We start from the raw sequence: 21,973 nt of genomic DNA on the forward strand, positions 1-21,973 counted from the left end.
TTCCTTATGTTGTGTGGTGTTCCCAAGAAGATGTTGCAAAAGTAAAGTTTCCATGCCCCCTCGATACTGCATCCTTCGTATAGGTAACTATGGCTAGTCGCGCACGTGTTGGGTGCACATGGACTGTGGTCTGTGGAGGAAAAAGAGCATAGCATGCCACGGACACCGCGGACGCATACGGCAAAGACGAAAGAGGGTAATGTTTCCGGCAACTAAGCGTGCAGTGCCCAGCGAATGTGGTTCGACACATTTCTAGTCCAGGCTCATGACCCGTCGGCAAGTGGGTGTCGGCCGAGTACCATGGCCGCAGGCAACACCAGTCTACAGGGATAAACGTGATTCAGAGAGTTGCGCGCTACGGTAGTTGACAGGGCGGCAATCTCATTCTCATCTCAGCCACTCCCAGCGTCAGGTTTTACCTCTGCTGTCACCGTGCTCCCAAGTGCGGCGTGCCCCAGCAAACTCCCAGGGGCCTCCGGGTTCGCAGTTCCCAGCCAAGGGAATGATGTTGCGTGTCCAAGGCCCAGGGGGACTCTGCATGTGATGAGAAGCCACCTCGCCAAGCATCTTGGCAGCACAGGTGGACGGGGTGAATGATGTGGCTACTATACCCAGGGACAATCTTTTGGCTCGGGCACAGCCGGGGTCGCAGGATTTTCGGCCGACAGCTCTCTTGCTGTAAGGTGCATGCACGAATCCTCGCGTACCTCAAATCTAGCCTTCCTGTTCAGGATGGTGGTGCTGGCTGGGTTGGCCCGGCCTGTCGAGGCTTTCTTTCGTGCTTGCAGCTGGTGTGCTGATCTGCCACGCCGCCTGGCTGCATCCCATCCCGCCCGCATGTCCGTGTGGGTGGTGTCACCTTGGTGTGTGTTTGTGGACTGTGGTTCCGAGTGTTTCTGTGCCGTGCGTTCCAGTCGAGGCCGTTGAAGGCCGCCATCAACGGCCGGCCGGCGCGCGGGGATGGATCGTCGAGGAGGGTCGTCTAGCCTTAGGAGGGGGGAGGCGTTCGGGTTCCAGATCCTCCCCTCCAGAGGCTTGCTTTTGCTTCTTCCTACACCCAAGTATTTGCCCACCGCCAGAGGGAGGTAGGGCTGAGTCAATGCACGATTGATGAAAAGCTTCCTTCATCCCATGTTGGGTGGCCGCGATTTGGGCCAAAACCTTGTGCGACTCTTTAGAGTCTAGGCCTGTAATGGCAGGTTGTCTCTAGCTAGGTTGTCTAGTCTCCCACCCGGCATTGAATTCGGGGGGGGGGGGGTTTGCTGGGATTCTCGAGACTCTCTAGGGGATTCGCTAGGAACAAAATCGCAAGTCCGGATGAAGCCAGATGAATGACGGAGGCATCAATTAGCCCGTTGCGCGCGGGCAGCTCCGTAAATGCTAAGTGTATATGCAGTACTAACTCCTAAGTGGTATTTACAGACAGGGTACAGCAGGATATAGCAGGGAGAGGGCGGGTTGATATGATCCGATTTGTTGCTCTTCGGAGTTTAGGGGGCGAAGTCTATTAGATTCAAAAGTGGTTCCCGCAGCTTGGAAACTGTCATCGCACAATTGGTCGCGGTTGGTGCGAGTTATTGCAGGCTTTACAGCAATACTACCTTACTCTTCCAGTCACCCAGTAACTTGGCACCGGCCCGCATCAGACTGTTGACTTTTGACCATCGGAGCAGGGAGCACAGCTCGTCAGCTCCCCGGATTCCCTAGCTTATGCCTGGCTATGGATCAACATCTGAACTCATAATCCCGGCCAAGCCAGCCCGATCCTGGTGTGTTCTCCTCCTTGGGCCCCATGTCTTCTCCATACAAGTTGCCGTAAGTTTCACCCATATGGACATCGCTTAGGACACAATCCCCGCTCAAAGTGTGAAAAGCGGACCAGACCACACCAAAGAGCCATCTGCCAATCTGCGTATGTTCACGCCCATCCTAATCAAACAAGATTGTTATTCCAGGCGCTTATTCTGGATCGCAAACCTTGCCATGGGGCATCTTAGTGCGCAATACCGACTCGACTGCCGTTGTAGGAAGCTTATTACCAAGGCCCCCGTCAGCGATGCCTTGCGCAGCATTGGGGACGCCGGGCTTGGAAGCGGCCTTCGCAGGTCTTGGTATTGTTACTAATCATGGAGTTCTGGAATCAAATTATTCCCACATGGAGATGCTCCATCGTGGCTCACGGTACCTGCTCAGAAGCCGTGTCATTGCTCGTGAGTCGTAGGTCGCCACAGTTTATTACTTATGTCCTGGGGTTCGTCCCATCTTGGAATAAAGATCTGCTTCCTCTTCTTCAGGAACACACTCATCTCTCACCCGTTGAGTCTGCTACCCCCCGGTCTCACTCTCACCTAGTCATTCCTTCTTTGAACGTCCTCTAGACCAACTTGTCTTGTCAATATGCACGCCAAACTTTCAAGCTGCCTTTTGGCAGCTTCTGCTCTCCTGCCCGCCGTCACGGCTGACGGCTGCCCTTTCGCCAAACGCGATGGTTCCGTCACCAGCGAGCTCCCCAAGAGAGACACGGCCGAGGGCTTCGGCCGATGCTCAAGAATCAGCAACCAGGCTGGCGGCGGCACCCGCAGCCACGACTGGTGGCCTTGCCAGCTTAGACTCGATACTCTTCGCCAATTCCAGCCCGCGACCAACCCGTACGGAGGCGATTTCGACTACACTGCGGCTTTCAACTCTTTGGATTGTGAGTAGATCTGATGGGGAGGGGGAAGAAGAAACATTGTGTGTAGGAAGACCCTTCACTAACACCCCGCGTCAGATGAGGCTCTGAAGAAGGACCTCCACGCCCTGATGACGGAGTCCCAGGAATGGTGGCCCGCCGACTTTGGCCACTATGGCGGTCTCTTCATCCGCATGGCCTGGCATAGCGCCGGCACTTATCGCGCCATTGACGGCCGAGGTGGCGGTGGAATGGTGAGCCGTTTTTTCTTCACTGCATCTCTTGACTTATGTTTTACCCTCTTCTCTTTGGCTGTGCTATCCCGAAAGTCCTTCCCTCCCTCCCCCCGCTCTCCCGGTCTTCCCAGTGCTTTTCCACTTGGCACAAGGTAGCTGGAAGAAACACCGCGTTGTAACCCCCCCACCATTTTAGCATATTTCTTATTCCTTGCCCATCGTTGCACTTGATCATCTCTTCGCGGTCCTATTCGTCTCGCGTTGGAAGATCATTTGGTTAGACGGAGGTTTTTGTCCTATCCCGGATCAAAGCCAAGAGGTGCTAGAGCATCTCGCTCGACTTTTTCTCCACCCGCACCGCGTCACGAAATATGGACCTGGGCTGTTTGCATCTTATCACATCTCTGCATCAATTTGGTTCTTCTTAAGGACTGGCGTTTACTAATATTGGACTGCTGCAGGGCCAACAACGTTTCGCTCCGCTTAACAGCTGGCCTGATAACCAGAACCTTGACAAGGCTCGCCGCCTGCTGTGTAAGATTTCCCATCCTTATGCACTCTTTTGCGATTCGGCCCACCCATGTTCGACTTGCATCATCGACTCGGTAGCGATATCCACTTTGCCGTGGCTCGATGGCGCGAGTAGAGCGATGTTGTGGGCCTCTTGAGATGGATAGAGAGGAAACGTTTGCTAACCCTAGCTCTTCCATGTTTTACAGGGCCTATCAAGCAAAAGTACGGCAACAAGATCTCATGGGCCGACTTGTACCTACTCACCGGCAACGTCGCCCTCGAGTCCATGGGCTTCACCCCCCTTGGCTTCGCCGCTGGCCGTCCCGATACCTGGCAATCCGATGAGTCCGTCTACTGGGGCGGAGAGACGACTTTCGTCCCCAAGGGCAACGATGTCCGCTACAACGGCAGCACTGACATCAACGAGCGCGCCGACAAGCTCGAGAAGCCCCTGGGTGCCACCCATATGGGCCTCATCTACGTCAACCCGGAGGGCCCCGATGCCAGCTCCGACCCCGCCGCTTCGGCCAAGGACATTCGCGTCGCTTTCGATCGCATGGGAATGAACGATGAGGAGACTGTCGCTCTGATCGCTGGTGGACACGCCTTCGGCAAGACGCACGGTGCCGTGCCTGCAAGTGAGTTGCACCTCATTCACGCGTCCCCTCTTCACCATCCCGGTGCTAGCTGGACGAACGGGCAAGAATTGAGCGTCTCCGGAGAGAGCTCCGGCTCACCCCCGGGAACATGCGATTCTCACCGCCACTATTGGAACATGCAGATGCTAATCCGCGACTCTCATAGGCAACATTGGAGGTGAGCCCGAGGCCGCTGACCTTGGCGAGATGGGTCTCGGATGGCACAACAGCGTCGGCGACGGCAACGGTGTCAACCAGATGACCAGTGGTCTTGAGGTTGTCTGGACCAAGACCCCTACCAAGTAAGTGACGATCGTGATGAGTCTATTTCCGTTTGCATTTGATTTGCAGCCCCGGCTCTTGGCACTACAGTCATTCTCATTTCCCCTCTTCTCACTCTCGAGGTCTCTCTTATCTCTCATTTGCCGAATCCTTCGCCCTTGAGAGAAAGAGAAAAGAAGGTCATGAGAGAAATGATGAGGCGACAAACGATGAGGCCAAGAAAAGCTATTTATACACCAACCATACCGGGTGATTATGCAGTGACACACCGACGCTAATCCTTGTACCTGCAGATGGAGCAACGGTTACTTGGAGTCTCTCATTCACAACAAATGGACCCTCGTCACCAGCCCTGCCGGCGCTCACCAATGGGAGGCTGTCAACGGCACTCTCGACTACCCCGACCCCTTTGACAGCACCAAGTTCCGCAAGGCCACGATGCTCACCAGCGACTTGGCTCTCATCAACGACCCGTCCTACCTCAACATCACCACCCGCTGGCTCGACCACCCCCAGGAGCTCGCCGACGCCTTTGCCAAGGCTTGGTTCAAGCTTCTCCACCGTGACTTGGGTCCCGTCGCCCGCTACCTCGGTCCCGAGATCCCCAAGGAGACTTTCGGCTGGCAGGATCCCCTTCCCGCTAGGGAGGGTGAGCTCATTGACGATGCCGATGTAACCAAGCTCAAGTCTGACATCCTCGGCACCGCCGGCCTCGACGTCTCTAAGCTCGCCTCCGTCGCCTGGGCCTCCGCCTCCACCTTCCGTCACTCCGACAAGCGCGGCGGTGCCAACGGTGCCCGCATCGCCCTCGAGCCCCAGAACAAGTGGGTTTCCAACAACCCGACCGTCCTCGCCGAGGTCATCGACGCCCTCAAGAAGATCCAGACCAGCTTCAACACCGGTGCCAAGAAGGTCTCCCTCGCCGACTTGATCGTTCTCGGTGGTGTCGCCGCCGTCGAGAAGGCCGCTTCTGACGCTGGTGTCGCCGTCACTGTCCCCTTCACCGCCGGCCGTGTCGACGCCACCCAGGAGCAGACCGACGTCCGCGCTTTCGGCTACCTCGAGCCCCAGGCCGACGGCTTCCGCAACTACGGCAAAGGCACCGCCCGCGCTCGCACTGAGGAGATCCTCGTCGACAAGGCTTCCCAGCTTACCCTCTCCGCCCCCGAGCTGACTGTTCTCGTCGGTGGTCTCCGCGCCCTCGGCGCCACTTTCGACCAGTCCAACACCGGTGTCCTTACCGCCAAGAAGGGCCAGTTGACCAACGATTGGTTCATCAACCTGCTCGACATCTCCACCGTCTGGTCCAAGACCGACACTGAGGGCGAGACCTGGACCGGTGTTGACCGCAAGACCAAGGCCGAGAAGTGGACCGCCACCCGCGCCGATCTCGTGTTCGGATCCCACGCCGAGCTCCGTGCCATCTCTGAGGTCTACGCTAGCTCCGACGCCAACGAGAAGTTCGTCAAGGACTTCGTCGCTGCGTGGGACAAGGTCATGAACCTTGACCGCTTCGACTTGAAGAAGTACTAAGGTGCCATCCGCGCTAACCCAATTGTTTCTATGTTAAGGATAAGGTGTTGGCGGCTATTCTTGTATCTACTTTATACCTCATATATTATTTCGCCTGCACTCTGTCTGTGCGATAGATGGTCATTGTGACTTATGAGATCCTGCCCGGCCAGCGTTTGACGCCATGTATCTTTCATTGAATCTTGTCTAATGCACAGGCACTTGTCGATTTTCCTAGAGATATTTCCAACTAATGTGTTTATCTCACGACATTTCTTTCAACTTGCGTCACTCTGAGATGACTTTTTCGGCTTCGGCTTGATAAAGATGGCAGCCAGAAGCATGCACCCAGAGACGCCAGTGAAGAATGCCCACATCACACGCAACGCAGACATATAGCTAGTCTTGCTAGCCCCTAGAGTTCCATCGTTCCCATCTTCAGAACCAAGCTTCCCCGCCGTCAGCTCTCCACCACCCAGGTTATGCTGCAGCAACACCGTTCCAATAACGATCGACATCGAAGAAAAGAGAGATCTCACGAAACTGAAGGCCGACATGGCAGCCGCCATATCCTTCTGTTTCGTGTGAGTCTGAATCGAGATCATGGGACTTTGGAAAAGCAGGCCGGCACCAAACCCAGTGATCATTTGAAAAACCGCGATCTTAGCCCACTCCGTGTTGATGCCAAAGCTGATGAACAGGCCATTTCCGAGAGTCATGAGTGTCGAGCCAAAGAAGATAGGAATAATATAGTTGCCAGTCTTCCGGGTGAACAGCCCCCCGAGCATCGTCATGAACGTGAGTGGGATGAGCAGAGGGAACAGCGTAATTCCAGCGATAATCGGTTTGAAGCCGAGGACGACCTGGAAGTAAAGCGGGAGAAAGTAGTCGTATGATATGAACACGAAGCTGTGTATACAGGCAAGGGTGAATGAGGCAATGTTGGTAACCTTTTGGAAGATCCGGAACGGAATGACGGGATTCTTGGCGAAGCGAGCCTCCCATACGACGAAAAGCGCGAGGATGAGGACTCCGAACAGGATGAGGCAAATCACCAAAGCAGAGCTCCAGGGAACGATGCCACCGGCACCTGTTTCGAGGCCGTAGAGGAAGCAAATTGTGCCACCTATGATGAGAAGGAAACCGATCCAATCGAGTTCGCGAAGGCCGGTAATGAATGGCTCTTTGGGAGTTTCAACCTTGAGGGTGAAAAATAACACAATCAGGGCCACGCCATCGAACGGTAAGTTGATGAAGACTATCAAACGTCAGTTTCATGCCACTCCGTGTGAGATTTGGGGGTTCCTCCTCACAACACCATCTCCATCCAATCGTCTGTGTAAAAACACCTCCAAGTACCGGGCCGACAGCACTCGCAATCCCGTAGACGATGCCAGTCATGCCATAATACTTGGCTCGATCCTCCAACTTGAAGATATCGCCAATTACAATTGTGACCAGAACCAACGATCCACCTCCTCCGAGCCCCTGTACAGTCCTTCCAGCGATGAGAACTTGAATGTTCCCAGCCAAGGCCGCGATCAGGCTTCCCGCCATGAACGTCGCCGCCGCAGTCATAATTGTGAGTTTCCGGCCGAATATGTCGGACATCTTAGCCCAGACCGGTGTAGATGCCGTGCTGGACAATGTGTACGCGCTTCCCACCCAAGCGTACTCCGATGCTGTGGCTTGAAGTGTTGCTGCGATGGTGGGCAAGGCCGTGGCGATGATGGTAATGTCTAGGGCGCTAAGGAGGAGAGTCAGGCAGAGGGCACACATGACGGCGCGGCGACGGATCGGACTCATTTCAGGAGGAACATAAGATGCGGTCGTGGTGATGCGATCCAGAGCACTCTGGACGTTGCCATTTTGTTCTGAGTTCGTCTGTTGGGGCTTTTCGGCCGACGTTGCGGCAGGTGAATCCCCCATGATGATCCTGCTAAAGGGACTGACGCTTTGTTGGTCCTTTGTCTCAGGGATCGAATAGAATGAAACGATGCAGACTGTACATGGGACATGCGATGATAATGCTGTTGGTATAATCGTTGGCAAACAGTTCCTTCAAGGATTCTTTTCGTTCCTTGCCATCACCATGTGGCTCGGTTCGGTTCGGTTCGGGGACCTGGGGTACTGCAGGTCAACGGGGCCAGACTACCATCACTTGCAGCCAATTGGCCGATCTTTGCCTATAAAGTCTCTGGAATTCGCTTTTAATTCATTGCTCAGGTTCACTACATGTCCTTTGGCCCTCAAAGTGAAATGCAACAACCCACCCACGTCGGATATGGTTGAAGAGCTGGCTCGGCCGGAACAGTCGCCGGGTCCGATGTTTGCTACCACTCGATAATCTCGTACGCCACACCAGTATACCAATTAGTCAATGGTGTCCACATGCCCCTTGAGTTCCTTTTGGATCCAACCGAAAATGCTCTCCTGAAGTTTGCGGTCCTGGCTGAGCTTTGAACCAGATTCCGCCTTAGCAGTAGGACCGTAGTATTGTCCGCTCTTGGCGTCAGGGCTCACAGCTGCCCAGATCTGCGACAAGGCGCCCTTCTCCACAGGCGTGGCAAAGAAGATGGCTGCGTTCAGGAAAGGTTTGAGAAACATGCCGGTGGAAGCATGATGAAGATTGGTGGCGACCATTCCCGGGTGGACAGGAATGACCTTGACTTGTTTCTCTCGCTCTGCTAAAGCCTTGGCGTAATGGAGGTCGGCAAGCTTCGACATGGTGTAGCGTTGGGTAGTAGCTCGGCTAGGCATGGTTGTTCGGATTTCTTCGAAGTTGTAGATATCGTTCGGGGCTCGGGCGTGAGCAGCTGAAGACAGCATGACGACACGTGTCTCGCGGTTCGTCTTGGCCGTTTCCCGTATAACCGGTAGCAGAAGCTGGGTAAATAGCGCCGGACCCATCACGTTGGTTCCAAACTGGATCTCATATCCTTCCCACGATAGGCCCTCGGGGGTCATCATGATGCCAGCATTGTTGACGAGTATGTCCAATCTAGACTCTTTCCGAAGGAAATCAGCCGCGGCAGCCTTCACACTGTCAAAGGATGCTAGGTCAAGTTTGAGGAAGGTGATGTTTGTCGCCTTCGGATTTTGTTGTTGGAGTTCTTGGATGGCCTTTTCGGCTTTGTCTTGGGACCTGGCTGCAAGGTAGATTCGGGCTGGGTTGTGTTTGCTGAGCTGCCGTATCGTCTCGAAGCCAAGACCAACGTTTCCTCCAGTCACAATAATCACCTGATCGCGAAGATCAGGGATGTCGCCGGCGGTGAACGCGGGCATCTTGGAGTGGAGCGTGTAGATGGTTCGAGTAGGAGGATTTGATCGTGGCAAGTGAAGAGACTATTAATGTTAGCAAAAGTCAAGATTTCTACAAGAAGGAAAGCGACGATTTAATACTCTGATTAGAGAAAGGGTTGAATGTAAAGAAGGGATTCCTGATGGGCGGCTGAAGGTGTCACGCGGGAACTTCAATGAGCCCGAGGGCACAATGCCTGATATGTCAGTCCAACGAGCCGACCTAGGGCGTAAGCAAGCCATTGAAAGAGGGATATTGGAATCAAGGGACAAGAACACGAAGCGGACTGGACCTATCTGCAGGAATTTCCTGTCCCGACTCTCAACTGTTGGCCATAAATGCTGTCTGAGGCTCTGGCGTCCCCGATGAGCCAACTCGCGACTTCCTCGTTGCTTACACCCCTGTCGGGCAGGTCCGGACCGGACTTTGCATCGGCTAATGCCCCTTCCCTTCAATGTAGTAGGCCCGTACCTTACTGTACGTAGATTCGTACCTACCTTGGTACTCAGGTACGTAGCCGGGATGTCGGCGTTTGTTTGAGCCGGAACAACGTTGCTTTAGATCTCGGTGAATCCCCGACAGGTCTCCGGCTCTTCTAACTTAATGATCATCATGCTCTTTTTCAGTCAGGCACCTTACCTGACTTGAGATAACGAACAACCTACATATGGCTCGAAGGACCTTCATTTCCAGGTCTGACATATGAACCGCAGAGGCTGTAGGCTCCGAAGTAGTCCCTCAGAAGATCAGTCTTGAAACTTGCATAAGCCTCTATAGCTAGAGTTTTCGACCGATCTAGCCAGACTCGGTCTTCTAGGTGATTCAACCGCTATCAGCACGCAGTGTACGGATAAGGCGTGCTGTGGCGGGGCGTGCTGTGGTCGCCATTGACATATAATCCTTATTTGAGGTCCGGGCATCAATTGGTGACAGGCTTGCTACTTTGAGGGTTAAGATTAGACGGGTGGAGTTGGCCATGGCTTGCGGACTTTCAACGGCTGGCGGGGTTTCTGTCGAAGAATTCATCACGCGATCGCCGGTCGGTAGGTCGCGGCAAACACACCTTTTGTTGCGAACAGCGCCCGTGGTGGATAACTCGTGGATTCTTTGGCTTTCAACAGAACGTCAAGGCTCAAAGGAGTCTTTCCGGTTGGTCGTCGACTGAACGAACCAACCTCGAACCAGCCTAGAATAAGTCTAAAGATTCCTCTTTTGCCCCCCACACTGAAGTTGGGCGAATGACAAGCTCTCCATTAAAGCCCCATTAACAGGGGAGTAAGCAATCTATTTCTGCGACACTGCACGTCCCACTGGGTCTTTGAGTGTGGTAGGTTCATCCTAGCTTACCAGGAAGTAAGCAAACTATTAATCCCCCATGGGAGCACAATTCTGGAAGAACACCGTCCACAGCATGCTCGATAAGCAACGTGCAAGATATCAGAAATATCAGTTCCGAGATGGAGCCACGGCAAGTAGAGGCACTGGATGATGAAGATGATTGGACGGGCGTGGCGAGCGCCGCCGAAAGACGAAGACGGCAGAACCGGGTCCACCAAAGAGCCTACCGTAGGTCCATTCCGCAGCCCAGTTCGTCAAACGTGCTATCCCGTTGGCGAAGGATGCTGATGTTGCAATCCAACCAGGGCAAAAGAGACACCTGAAGCGCATTGCACTCAACAGTGCTTCAACTTCGGCGTCAGCAGAGCCTCAAGCCGAGACGTCCCTCGTCCCCGATGCATCGCTTAACGCACGCAGACCCATGACTCTGTCGCGGATGCAGGAGATGTATGGGATCTACTATTTGCTCAGATGCGCAGGCATACGCGAAAATGTGGTCGAATTCCTTCAAAGAGCCTCTTCGAACTGGAACCTCCGGCTCCCCACCCCGCGAGACCTTCCTGCTCTCACGAGACTCAACGCGTTCGACGCACTAGCAAGAAATGCGCTGGTACTAGGCATTCCGGTAGAATTGATCGAGAGCGACGAGGGTAACTCTCTCTTCATACATCAAGGCCCCGCGCGGCCCGGATCCAGCGAGGTCTTGCCGCCTCATCTCTCACCAACGGCGCTGCAAAGGACTGTCAAGCATCACCCATGGCTAGACCTATTCCCAATACCGAAGATGAGAGATAACATACTTCGTGGTATTCGAGCGGGCGAAATAGACGAAGATGAGCTGTGCAACGCTTTAGTCTGCGACCTCTTGGACTTGGACTCCCCCTCCAAATCATCGCTTGTCATATGGGGAGACGCCTGGGACTTGAATGGTTGGGAGCTGGGTCCCGAATTCTTCAGGAGATGGGGCGGGCTAGTGCAGGGCTGCCCCGAAGTGCTCGTTGCTACCAACTACTGGCGACAAAAAAGAGGTGTAGGAAAAATAAGAGAGATCAACTCGGGCAGCTCTCCGGCGTTCAATACCACATAATGATTGGAAGCCGTGTTTTCGGCTATTTTAGTTGCAGCTCCCAAGTCTCTCCCACTCGCTTCTCTCCCCAGACTTGATGTTCCTCGGTGGCTTTCAACTCGAACCCGGCCTTTGCATACAACCGCCGCGCCCCGATCAAGTGGTTATCTGTCGATAAGCCAATGCTCTCGAATCCAACCTCCCTTGCAAACTCGACACAGAGCCGTATCAACTCCGTTCCCAAGCCGGACCCTCTTGCTTCCTTTTCTACCAGGAAGCATCTCAGCTTCGCTCTACCTGCTATTTCGCGGTCCTTGATGAGCATGATGGAGCCCAAAAACTTGTCGTCTCTCTCTGCGATCCAGCATCGCTCCTTCGCTGGGTCGAGCTTGAGGAGGAAGTCTGCCGTGATTTGGCTGACCATGGCCTCGAATAGTGCGCCGTAGTTGTATTCTTTGGAGTAGATTGCGCCGTGTCGGTGGGTAATGTAGCCCATGTCACCCGGGCGGTGGTTTCGGATTGTAATTGAATCAAGAGCACTGAGGCCGTTGGTTGAGACCATTTTGGGCGGATAGACAATGCGCTGCGGACTGAGCGGGTACTGGTTTCTTGAGTTCTCAGAGACAATGCAGTGACTTGGAGGCTGTAATAGCTGATGATCTGACTGTGAACCTTTCAATCGTCGCCAATTCAATCATCTTATCACTTGCGGGAGGGGACCTGTCTTGATCAGCGGTGAGCTTGTTCCTGGCCTGGTGGGGAATGTCAAGGTCATGTCATCCAAGGGCGCACTGTACTTACGTGCCGCGCCGCATGTCATGTTTAGTGTCACTGAAAGACACCAGTGACCTCAGAGAGTTAGCTTGGATGCTTCTAGACGCTTCTGATTTTGCCCGTGCACAGCAACGATACTACTAGCGGATAAGATTTAGGGAGTGTGTTAAGCTATCATCAGAACTCGGTGATAGTCAAGCGCAATCCTCTACCAGTAGAAGCTGGAACTCGAAGCTCAGATCCAGTCACTTGATCGCATATCGAGAAAAGTTCTAAAAAAAGACATGACTCAAGGAAGAGTGACTGGTCAAGTCTGGTTCTTCGGAGCAAACGACTTGCGTTCAAGAAACAGGCGAAAGTTCTGTTTCGCAGTCTTTGTCACTCTGACCTAGGAAACATACCAGAGTTGCTGTACAAAAATGGTCCGACAAGCCCGACTATTGCAATATGACTATGTCTACCTACCTAGATGCGACTTCAGCGACATGCACCTGTGTCGCACTTGATGACTGACGTGACGAAGACATGTACTACATAGTAGAGGTCTTCTTGCTGACTTCTACGTCCGACCATTAATATCATATCAGCCTACCATACTGCCTTGTGGTTTGCAGTAAAAATAAACAAACAATCAGGCCTTGTTTCCAGCAGGCCATAAATGCTTGACACTACAATCAACTCACAGGGTCAAAGGCTGCCTACAAAGGCCAGTGTCATTGCTCCTCTTTGGCTTCCGGTGGTACCTCTCTATGATATGGAGAGTGGACATTTGAATGGCAGCTTTAGTTGTCTCTGCTCAGTCATGGCCAAGCCAGCAAGACCTCTTCATCATTTTGCTGGTCTTTGGATTGATAGCGATCCTTCTTGTAGAAGCAAGTGTCTTTGGTGCTGAAAGATCCGGAGAGCGTTAGCAAGTTACCTTAAGCGTTAACATCAATGATGCTTTCCTGCTGTGGTAAAGAAAAGCTCGACAGTCTCATGTTCTGCTATGTGAGGATTAGGGAGCTTCAGGGATGGGAAGGCCGCCGCGGATTCGAAAATGAATATTCAGAGTCCGTTTGACAAGTATTCCAACTGCATTCAAGTGAAATCATGTGTCTCCGGAGTACATCTTCCGGGTATGGCCTCACCGACAGGTCTGCGCCTCAGGCGCCTAGGGCACCTCGGTGAGGTCTTCAGATCACCAAATCACGTGTTGTAGAGACATCAATATACACGCTCCTTCCTCTCTACTGTATGAGAAGAATTTTTAAGCGAGGCGCTAGTGAGGTTGTGTGCCTCACTGCTTCTTCGTTAGCTGCCCACACGACCTCTGTTTCTGTCAACATCACGATCCCAACTTTCCCTTCCACCAACCTTCTCCCCCACAATAACCTCATCCAAAGAAATCCATCCTGAGCGTACGACGCCGCTAAACTCCCTTTTCCACGCCAGTCACGGCGTGGAGTTGATACCTTCCCACTCGTCTTCACTTGTTTTCTCCTACAGGCTACCTCTTTCCACTGATCATACACCTCGATAACACAGCCAGGATGGCGGCGCACAGCCAGCTTTCTCTTCGATCCTGTGCTTCTCTGGTCTTCTGGATTGCACTGGCTCTCGTTCAGGTTCCCCTTGCTTTGTGTGGTCCTGCCCACATTCACGATACTTCGCCACGAGCTGCCTTTGTCTCGCTGGTCTCAGAGCAGCAAAAGGAGCAGATGGTAGCCTCTGTTGCACAGCTCGAGCAGCGATTCAATCACAAGTACCGCTACGACTGGGTATTCTTCAGCCACGAGGAGCTTAGCGAAGAGTTCAAAGACGCTACCTCCAACGCCACTGCCTCGACTGTCACCTACAACTTGATCCCTCAACAGCACTGGACAATCCCGAGCTCTGTTGACCCCGGCCGCTTCGAGGCTGGTCTGGTACGCACTTAGGGAGTGAACGCCGACAAAACCCTCATCAAGACTGCCCATCACAGGCGTCGCTGGTCTGCTGGACTCTTTGCCCGAGAGAAGCGTCTTCAGGCCTACGAATGGTTCTGGATGGTCGAGCCTGGCGTAAGTTGGCATCGTTCTTTCTCTCCTTCCCTCCCTTGCTTTGTCTTGACTGACAAGGTTCTTGTTCTAGACCAAGTTCCTCTGCGACATTACAGTCGATGTCTTCCGTCTCATGCGAGACCGCGGAATCGCCTACGGAGTCAACGAGGTTTCTTTCGAGGGTGCCGCTGACTCTGAGCTCCTCTGGAAGAGTACTAAATCCTTCATGGACACGCATCCCGACATGGTTCGACCCACTGCCGATATCACCTGGATCCTAGGCAACAGTACCAAAGCCAACAAGCCTACTCGCTCATCAGACTACTACGTGGATGGGACTGAAGATATGGAGAGCTCCTACCTGGGCTTGGAGGATGAGGGCTGCAGGGCCATCAGACAGGGTGACATGCCTCCCGGCGTTTTCCTTGAAGCTGATCCTCAGCAGTGCGAGCCAAACACGGTTGCCGATGCCTTTACTACTCGGCTTGCTGCGAGCTACGACCAGTGTGACATGGACACCCCTATTGAGATTGGCAATCTCAACCACTTCCGCGGACCTGAGCACAGCTCCTACTTTGACTATCTCGACAATGCCGGCGAGTTCTACTACGGAAATACCAGCAACGTTCCTGTCCACTCTCTGAGTGCCAGCATGTTCCTCCCACGCGACAAGTTCTGGCTCCTCGGTGACATGGTTTGCAAGATGCATGGTCTCCACAGCTGCCCTCCGATGCCTCACCCGACCTTCAACTCCAACCTGCAGACCGGGAGTAATCCCAATGACCTGGCCGAGGTAGTCGAAGCTTCTTGGTTCAGTGCCTGTAAGGACAACCAAGTCTTGCTCATCCACCGCGTCTGGGAGAGAATTGCGTCCGATATGGCCCGCCAGAGAGGTATTCCAGCAGCCCAGCTCGGGCACACTGCCCTCGATGAACGTAACTTCAAGCTCTACAAGCCCGAGAGATACCCAGTCGATGTCACACTGACTTGGTACTCTCTGGAGGATAGCTGGCGTTCCTGGTCTTGCGATCGCCTCAAGTGGTTCCTTGGGGTGTTGGGATGGTAAACTTTTGACATGAAAATCAGAATTAGCCCCTAGGGCAGGGGCTTGCATGGAGAGCCGGAGACGACGCTTCCAAGCAGCAGGGCAAGGGGGTTCAGACTTGGGATTTCACTTGTTTCGCGGTACAATTCAACCTACACAGCTTCTATCAGTACCAGAGAGCCATCCTCAAAGAATGACTGATGATTCATACCTAACGTTTTCGCCTGAACTGCCTGAAGTAACCACTCCACTTGGGGGGAAATCAATATATTTTGTAGTCGTTTTGGCCAGAAACGACTGTGAACATGCATGTTACCATGGCGTCAGACAAGGCTGCGAATTCAACACACCACACCGGCGTGTTTTGAGGATCATCCATGGGCACATGAAAGTCATTGAGCTAATCAAACTTTAATATTGAATGCTACGGGGAAGTCAAATAAGTTCCCTCAAACCTCAACCTCAGCATCGTATAACGGAACCATTTTCCCGGTAACAATGTCAAGCTTTCCAATAATCTCAGTGGTCGTGGTCCTCATTGCGATGAGGCCACTCCGAGTATGCTTCATCATCTGTGCTATCGTCCGCGTCCTCTTCCATCTGTCTCTCTCGCGTCATGGAAGTCATGGCCCTACAAGCGACGCAATTGTCCACCATCTCAATATAAGACGCCGGCCCCGCAACCGTATACTCGCTGAACTCCATGCTGACCAGTCTGTGGTAATTGTTGAAGTTCGCCGTGATGAGGAGCTGATGATCGCGAGGGCTGGAAAGGCCGTGCTCGTCGTCGACTCTATACCACGCATGACATGCCATGTGGCCCTGACCGTAGGTGAAAAGGAGTGGAACAAACTTCATGCGAGGTTCGGCATTGTATTGGCTGGCGAGGTAGTCGTTGACTGCTTCTCTTCTTTCGAAGGTTGTTCCCTCGTAACGTGGAAGATTGATGCTTGTTGTCAGAGTCGCGTCGTGGGTGAACCATCCCCAGCTGCTATGGAGACCTCCGGCGTTGATGTTGTCTATGAGGGGTTTTAAATGGGCGCGCAGGATTTCTTTGAACCATTCTTCATTGTCGTCACTACACCAGAAGTCGATGGCATCCTGTACGGGGTCAATCTCGGAGAAACTATTCATGGTTAAAACCTAAAATAATGTTTAGCAATGCAACAATGACCGCATACTTTCTCTCCCATGCAGCTTACGGAATCGACGGGAAGTCTTTGCCTGTTTTCGAATAAGGACTAGACAACGGATGCGCTCTGCAAGGTTGTGGGATGATGGCAAAGAACCGCGAGCGCAATGCGTAGATGGACGCCGTGTTGTTTAGGGCACGGAGACAGAAGACCAGGAGGAACCGAGGCAAGTGGTTAGACATACTCGGCAGAGTCTTGAGGGTTCCTTCACATTCCCAGTGAACAGAAGAAGAAAGAGCGGGCATGTCGGGCTTGCAGACGAAGGAGGTCAGGGAAGAAGTTACGATGCAAATACACCCGGCAGTCGTTCTTGACATCGCTTGCCTTTCTGTGCATAACAGAGCTCACTTGCCGTTGAGTGCCTTCTAAGGATGATAAGAAATGATTCTTTTTTTCTCAGTCCATGCTAATTACATACTGGACAGGTAAGTTCCTAAATATTTCCAATGATATAGGTCTGAGTTTGCGCCTTCCGAGTCCCATCAGTATAGAGTAGCATCATCCAGCAATTTTGCCCGTCTTACTACTTATGTTACTCGCAGCATGATGGGACCGTCGACAGCTGACTGCTCAACGCCTCTGCTATTACGCAGTTTCTTCGCTGATGCTTTCCAAGTGCAGATCAACTTTTCTGGCTTTTGTTGCCTCGACAAGCTGATTAAATGCACAGTCGAGCGCCACCATCTTTGAATACCTGAATTCCACTCTCTTGATCATGACATTTTTGTCAAGGGATATCAAAAGGGCTCCTCCGAACTTGCCGACGCGGAAGTCTCCTTCCATATCCTCCTCCGCCTTGAGCGCCTCTTTAGTTTTGCTCGCCTCCTTAGTCTCGCTTGCCCCCTTAGTCATGCTTTGCCGTATTAATCCTTCCCAAATAGAGAAGATTTGGCCCTGTACAACAAAGTTGAGACTGGAATATATCTGCTGATTCTCATCTTATGTGCAGTTGGGCTGTCGCGTCCGAGTGCTTCGATTATATTGCACTTTCCATTTACGACGTAAGTTGGATACGTCTTTTCATCGAGTGAAGGGCCGATCATGGTGCAGTCGTCGGCGAGCCATTCTAGGACACTTTTGTCGACCGTAGCCAACCCGAGCATGAAATTTTCAGCCGCCTCTTCTAGCAAGCGACGAACTTTCAAGTTGTTGTATTTGACCTCGGTGCCGCTCCCTTGCTCCTTCACTTCCTTGACGATGTCAAAGACAGGACGGATGATTGTATCGGAAGCAGCCACTACACACAACTTTAGATAGGTATCGCATCACGAAGGTGTATTTCCTTACTTTCTACAGATACGCGGGCGAGCTTTTCTAATGGTTGATGCAATGAAGCGCGTAATAAGGTTGTGTACTAGGCGAGTCTGGGTCGATTAAATTCTGAAGAAAATGTTTTGTTAGTCTTTTCTGTTGTCACGAAAGTGCACTTGGTCAAATTGGAAGGTTCAGATACCAATCTGAACATTATTTAAGAAACGCTTGATGTTGGACCTCCTTGGTGTAGGAAAGAACATGAGATACGATTATTTCCAAGTTGGGAAAGCCGGGAGTCGAGACAAACAGGGTCAGTACGTTGATGAACAGAACAACAAAGCGAGAACAAGGCCACAAGCTGTGGCGCCTGAGATCACAGATCATTTGGGCGGTAAAGTGATTATTTAGGAGATGTGGCGGCGCAGGTATTCTGTAAAGGATGCAACCCTCACAAACTCACATCACCAAGTCAGTGGGTGTCGGAAAAGTTGCCGGGTCTGAACAGACGAAAGCTTGGTGGGCCGCACAAAGGTGATGCTCCCTTTTCTGTCTTATACCGTCAAATCACTGTTCATGTTGATGCCTTTCTTGTTAACAAGTTCAAGATCAGGATCGCGGTAATGCATGTCACGAGGGTTGATATTGAGGCACAGGCACTACGTGACGTCACGACCTCATATTACCACTTCCTTTCAGCACTGAACAAAATGAATTACAACTTCTAAACAACCGCTTTTACGGTGTGCTCCTGGGCTTATTGAGAGACATTCAGAAGTCTGCTGATCATCGGGATGCTTCTGCGTCGTCCTCAGGTCTAGTCTAGTTTAAACCTCAATCTTCTTCCGCCAGTTATTGTTCACAACCAGGGCCCAAACCTATCTTCCGCATACAATCACATGTGACCCATTGAGCGGTAGTATGGGTAGCTTCCTAATAATTGTGCGAATGTAGGTAATGCGTCCGCGGTCGGAGATTGTGGTTTCGTCACTGGTAGTGGTTCTGTTGAACTCGGCAAACAGCCCCATCGCTACGTGTTTACACGTTGATTTCTGCATTAGTTGCCTGGATACGGCATGGTCATACAGACTCCACTCATCACTGACATAACTTGGTTTTTTGAAGAATTCTCAGACCAGTTCAGGCTCTGATTTGGACATTATGGGACCCTTGTGAGTTCGTGTTCGGGGGAGTCAACAATGCGCTCGCGCATAATACAGCTCTCGATATCTCCGTACTTTTGCATCAATTCAGTGAAGGAATGTGTAGGTTACCCTCGCCAGGCGCCTCGAGTTCGCTATGTATGATGATCTTGGTGACTTTGATTCGATTTGGATCTGAGGTATTTATACAGGTGAAAATCATGATCTTCGGCGATTTCAACGGATGTTTGTATGAGACTTGAAGGCAAACATCGAACGATGCCATGATCCGGAAAGTTCAAGAGCAGAGGTATGGGCCGCTTGGCCTTCTGAGGAGGAGGTAACACATCAACATCCACCAGCTACCTAGTGTCTGGCTCGCCCTCGTACTTACTGCGCGGTACATCTAATTGACCGATATTAATGTGCCTCGGGACTCACCTACACAAAATCCAAGCATCTCACCGAACCCCAAAGCACAAGTCACCTTTGGCGGTGAAGTGAGAAGGCCGGCCACGTTACAAGGGCTCAGATGGAAATTCCAGAATACTAGAGATACAGGAGGTCGCTTAAGGTATGCGATGACCGGCATAGCATTGCTAACCCCCCCCCCCCCACTTGAAGCCCGAAGGCCCCATAAAACCGCCCCCGCGACCGCGACGAGCAACGGAGCGAAGGGACCCCACCCGGAGCGAGCTTACCGAGAGAGGTATAGCAGGGAGCTCGGCAGATGGTCTACCCCACCTCGCCGGCCTAAACTTCCATTCCCTTCACAGACGGGGGGTGGGTGGCTCGCAAAGTCTCAATCCGGGCGGGCATGACGTGAGGTGACGGACATTTGTTCGGAGGCGGGGGTTGAACGTCCCGCTCGATCCCCCTCCTCCGCATGCAGTCTCGAGCTCAACCCTTGTAGAGTTAGGTTTCTTACGGATCCGGGCACCACAGACCAAGGTGGGAGTTTCAAGTATCTTTCAACTACATCCTCTATTCATTCATTCGTTTGGGCATCGTGCCACGATGCCGAACCAGATATCTAAGCAGTGGTATAAGGACGAGTACCTCATCTCTACCGACCGGTCGCTAGTCGACCTCAACGCTGTGAATGATGCCTTTGACTCTGAGCTATTATGGTGGACGAAGCGCGTTCCGGAAGTCGCTCTGAAGAGGCTGATAGACAATTCGCTGTGTCTGGGGGTGTACAAACTCCCACAGTCTACCGCCGACATTGCAGGTATTTCGACAAAACTCTTATCGTAGGTTTCTTGTCTGACCGTCACGCAGGGAAGAAAGGGCCTGAACTGATCGGCTTCGCCCGCATCGTGACGGATTATGCCACCATTGGGTATCTGGCAGACATCTACGTCCTCCCCACGCACCAAGGCAAGGGACTAGCGCCGTGGCTGATGCAGTGCTTGAACGAGATCTTGGACGAGTGGCCCGACTTGCGACGCTTTTTGCTTCTGACATCCTCGCCGCAAGCGAGTAAGTTGTATGAGCAGGCCTTGGGGACAACGGAATGGGGCGTGTCACATTCAGGGAAGCTGTATCTGCTGGAGAAGCGCGGCCGTGCAATGCCCAGCGGTCCATCGGATGGGGAGGATGAGGATTGAGTGCGAACCCCGTTGCGGTATAAGAACTCGTTGTCATTATCATGCCTTAATTGACGTCTTGCCGTATGCGCCGCCAGCGGCCTTTCTCAACTCAATTGCGCGCTTGTACGGAGGTGCCGTCGGTGGCTGGACGGGGTCCAAAGAAACGTGATCTTCGGGGAGTTGGTATGATGCATCAGAGTCGAATGCCGACAAGTCACCGCATGCGATGAAGGGTGCAATCCATCTGATGTGCTTATCATGATCCGTCGTCTCGTCCGTCTCGTCGTAGGCTTCCACCTCAACAACCTGGCCGTCTCCCCTTGTCGCAGACGCCGTGGGAGCAGAATCCCAATTTCCAGTCAGGGGGTTCTGCATGAGCGCATCAGCAATAACGGGCAGCTGGCTCCTCCTCTCCTCGACCATTCTGGGTAGCTCGTGACCAACGCCAAGCGGGTTTTCGAGACTGGCCTGGAAACCCGCAGGGGGTTGGAAGTCGATGCAGACAATGAAGGCCTCTACACTGCTAGCACGGGATGATCTCGGCTTCGCGACGATGACGGTCTTGAAGAATATCTTGAGTTGCGCGTAGAGGAGGTCGACGTTGCGGCCGCGGAAGATTTTGGCGACGAACTTGCCGCCGGGCTTCAGTACGCAAAGAGCGAGGTTGAGGGCGGCGAAGAGAAGCTGGGATTGGACGTAGATATCCAAGTCGTGAAGGCCAGTGACGTCCGGTGCACCATCGCTGATGACTAGGTCGACACGATGACTGGCTTGTTGGCTCCTAGGGTTGGCGGCGTCATAGTCGGGATCCAAGGCCTTGAGGAGGAGGGGTACCGTGGCGGGGTGCGTGATGTCGGCGCGCAGAGTAATAATGCCGGGCAGAGGGCTGATGGGTTGCAGGTCGATAGACACGATCTTGACATCCTTGCGAGGTTGTGTCTCTTCGGGAGCGGTCTCGGCCTGGGTCGTCTCTCCTGCGGCGGCAGATTCAGGGGTAGCGGGGAAGACGCTCAGCATCTCCTGGCGGAACTTGGCCTCACGATCCTCCCATGCAGAGCGGCCGAACTTCTCTCCCTTGATGAGAACACGAGACAGCACCTGGGACCAACTACCAGGGGCAGCGCACAGGTCAACGACTCTTGTTACGTTGGCGAACAGGTTAAACTCTGGATCACCATTCAGTATTCTAGCCAAAATATCACGGGATGGCGGGGTAAAATGAGTCACCTTCGTCCAGTTGCAGCAGCTTGAAAGCACTGCGTGCACGCCAGCCTTGCTCCTTTGCGAGACGGTAGTAAGCATCGCGCTTATCTTTAGAAGATTTGCCCATCTTGAAGTGATCGGGAATGAGGCGGAATGGACAATTGAGGGCTGATATGGGACGGAAATGGCGGGGGA

At 52.8% G+C, this 21,973-nt stretch overlaps 10 protein-coding genes across 10 annotated transcripts; 5 read left to right on the forward strand and 5 right to left on the reverse strand.

Annotated features, from left to right (window-relative positions):
- Window positions 1-648: 648 nt before the first annotated feature.
- On the forward strand, window positions 649-1,046 carry BDZ83DRAFT_628324 (uncharacterized protein). The gene has a single exon (XM_060508697.1). It carries the CDS (start codon window positions 688-690, stop codon window positions 925-927), a length of 240 nt encoding a protein of 79 aa, XP_060362792.1. The 5' UTR covers window positions 649-687; the 3' UTR covers window positions 928-1,046.
- Window positions 1,047-2,397: 1,351 nt separating this feature from the next.
- On the forward strand, window positions 2,398-5,873 carry BDZ83DRAFT_582394 (catalase/peroxidase HPI; the record flags this gene model as incomplete). Its single annotated transcript, XM_060505550.1, has 6 exons — window positions 2,398-2,695; window positions 2,771-2,925; window positions 3,369-3,441; window positions 3,627-4,058; window positions 4,225-4,360; window positions 4,634-5,873. The coding sequence occupies 6 exons, from the start codon at window positions 2,398-2,400 to the stop codon at window positions 5,871-5,873; spliced, it is 2,334 nt and encodes a 777-aa protein (XP_060362793.1).
- Window positions 5,874-5,947: 74 nt separating this feature from the next.
- On the reverse strand, window positions 5,948-8,212 carry BDZ83DRAFT_783071 (major facilitator superfamily transporter). The gene is made up of 2 exons (XM_060515577.1): window positions 7,202-8,212; window positions 5,948-7,110 (listed from the first exon to the last, which is right to left on the reverse strand). Exons 1-2 carry the CDS (start codon window positions 7,779-7,781, stop codon window positions 6,131-6,133), a joined length of 1,560 nt encoding a protein of 519 aa, XP_060362794.1. The 5' UTR covers window positions 7,782-8,212; the 3' UTR covers window positions 5,948-6,130.
- Window positions 8,213-8,225: 13 nt separating this feature from the next.
- Window positions 8,226-9,137, reverse strand: BDZ83DRAFT_582368 (short chain dehydrogenase; the record flags this gene model as incomplete). The annotated part of the gene is made up of 1 exon (XM_060505547.1): window positions 8,226-9,137. One exon carries the CDS (start codon window positions 9,135-9,137, stop codon window positions 8,226-8,228), a length of 912 nt encoding a protein of 303 aa, XP_060362795.1.
- A 1,473-nt stretch (window positions 9,138-10,610) lies between these two features.
- On the forward strand, window positions 10,611-11,578 carry BDZ83DRAFT_582399 (uncharacterized protein; the record flags this gene model as incomplete). The annotated part of the gene is made up of 2 exons (XM_060505551.1): window positions 10,611-10,761; window positions 10,797-11,578. The coding sequence occupies 2 exons, from the start codon at window positions 10,611-10,613 to the stop codon at window positions 11,576-11,578; spliced, it is 933 nt and encodes a 310-aa protein (XP_060362796.1).
- Window positions 11,579-11,600: 22 nt separating this feature from the next.
- On the reverse strand, window positions 11,601-12,119 carry BDZ83DRAFT_721209 (MarR-family transcriptional regulator; the record flags this gene model as incomplete). Its single annotated transcript, XM_060512361.1, has 1 exon — window positions 11,601-12,119. One exon carries the CDS (start codon window positions 12,117-12,119, stop codon window positions 11,601-11,603), a length of 519 nt encoding a protein of 172 aa, XP_060362797.1.
- Window positions 12,120-13,863: 1,744 nt separating this feature from the next.
- On the forward strand, window positions 13,864-15,652 carry BDZ83DRAFT_732433 (glycolipid 2-alpha-mannosyltransferase; the record flags this gene model as incomplete). Its single annotated transcript, XM_060512897.1, is given in 3 exon segments — window positions 13,864-14,238; window positions 14,251-14,373; window positions 14,444-15,652. The coding sequence occupies 3 exon segments, from the start codon at window positions 13,864-13,866 to the stop codon at window positions 15,416-15,418; spliced, it is 1,473 nt and encodes a 490-aa protein (XP_060362798.1). The 3' UTR covers window positions 15,419-15,652.
- A 198-nt stretch (window positions 15,653-15,850) lies between these two features.
- On the reverse strand, window positions 15,851-18,470 carry BDZ83DRAFT_732434 (uncharacterized protein; the record flags this gene model as incomplete). Its single annotated transcript, XM_060512898.1, has 4 exons — window positions 15,851-16,540; window positions 17,589-17,827; window positions 17,878-17,944; window positions 18,402-18,470. The coding sequence occupies 4 exons, from the start codon at window positions 18,468-18,470 to the stop codon at window positions 15,917-15,919; spliced, it is 999 nt and encodes a 332-aa protein (XP_060362799.1). The 3' UTR covers window positions 15,851-15,916.
- Window positions 18,471-20,000: 1,530 nt separating this feature from the next.
- Window positions 20,001-20,593, forward strand: BDZ83DRAFT_582348 (acetyltransferase; the record flags this gene model as incomplete). Its single annotated transcript, XM_060505544.1, has 2 exons — window positions 20,001-20,214; window positions 20,265-20,593. The coding sequence occupies 2 exons, from the start codon at window positions 20,001-20,003 to the stop codon at window positions 20,591-20,593; spliced, it is 543 nt and encodes a 180-aa protein (XP_060362800.1).
- Window positions 20,594-20,632: 39 nt separating this feature from the next.
- BDZ83DRAFT_582448 (FtsJ-like methyltransferase) lies at window positions 20,633-21,905 on the reverse strand (the record flags this gene model as incomplete). Its single annotated transcript, XM_060505554.1, has 2 exons — window positions 20,633-21,741; window positions 21,803-21,905. The coding sequence occupies 2 exons, from the start codon at window positions 21,903-21,905 to the stop codon at window positions 20,633-20,635; spliced, it is 1,212 nt and encodes a 403-aa protein (XP_060362801.1).
- Between the last annotated feature and the right edge of the window lie 68 nt (window positions 21,906-21,973).

Source organism: Colletotrichum acutatum (genome assembly GCF_030867785.1).
Source record: "Colletotrichum acutatum strain CBS 112980 chromosome Unknown BDZ83scaffold_75, whole genome shotgun sequence".
Lineage (NCBI taxonomy): Eukaryota > Fungi > Ascomycota > Sordariomycetes > Glomerellales > Glomerellaceae > Colletotrichum > Colletotrichum acutatum.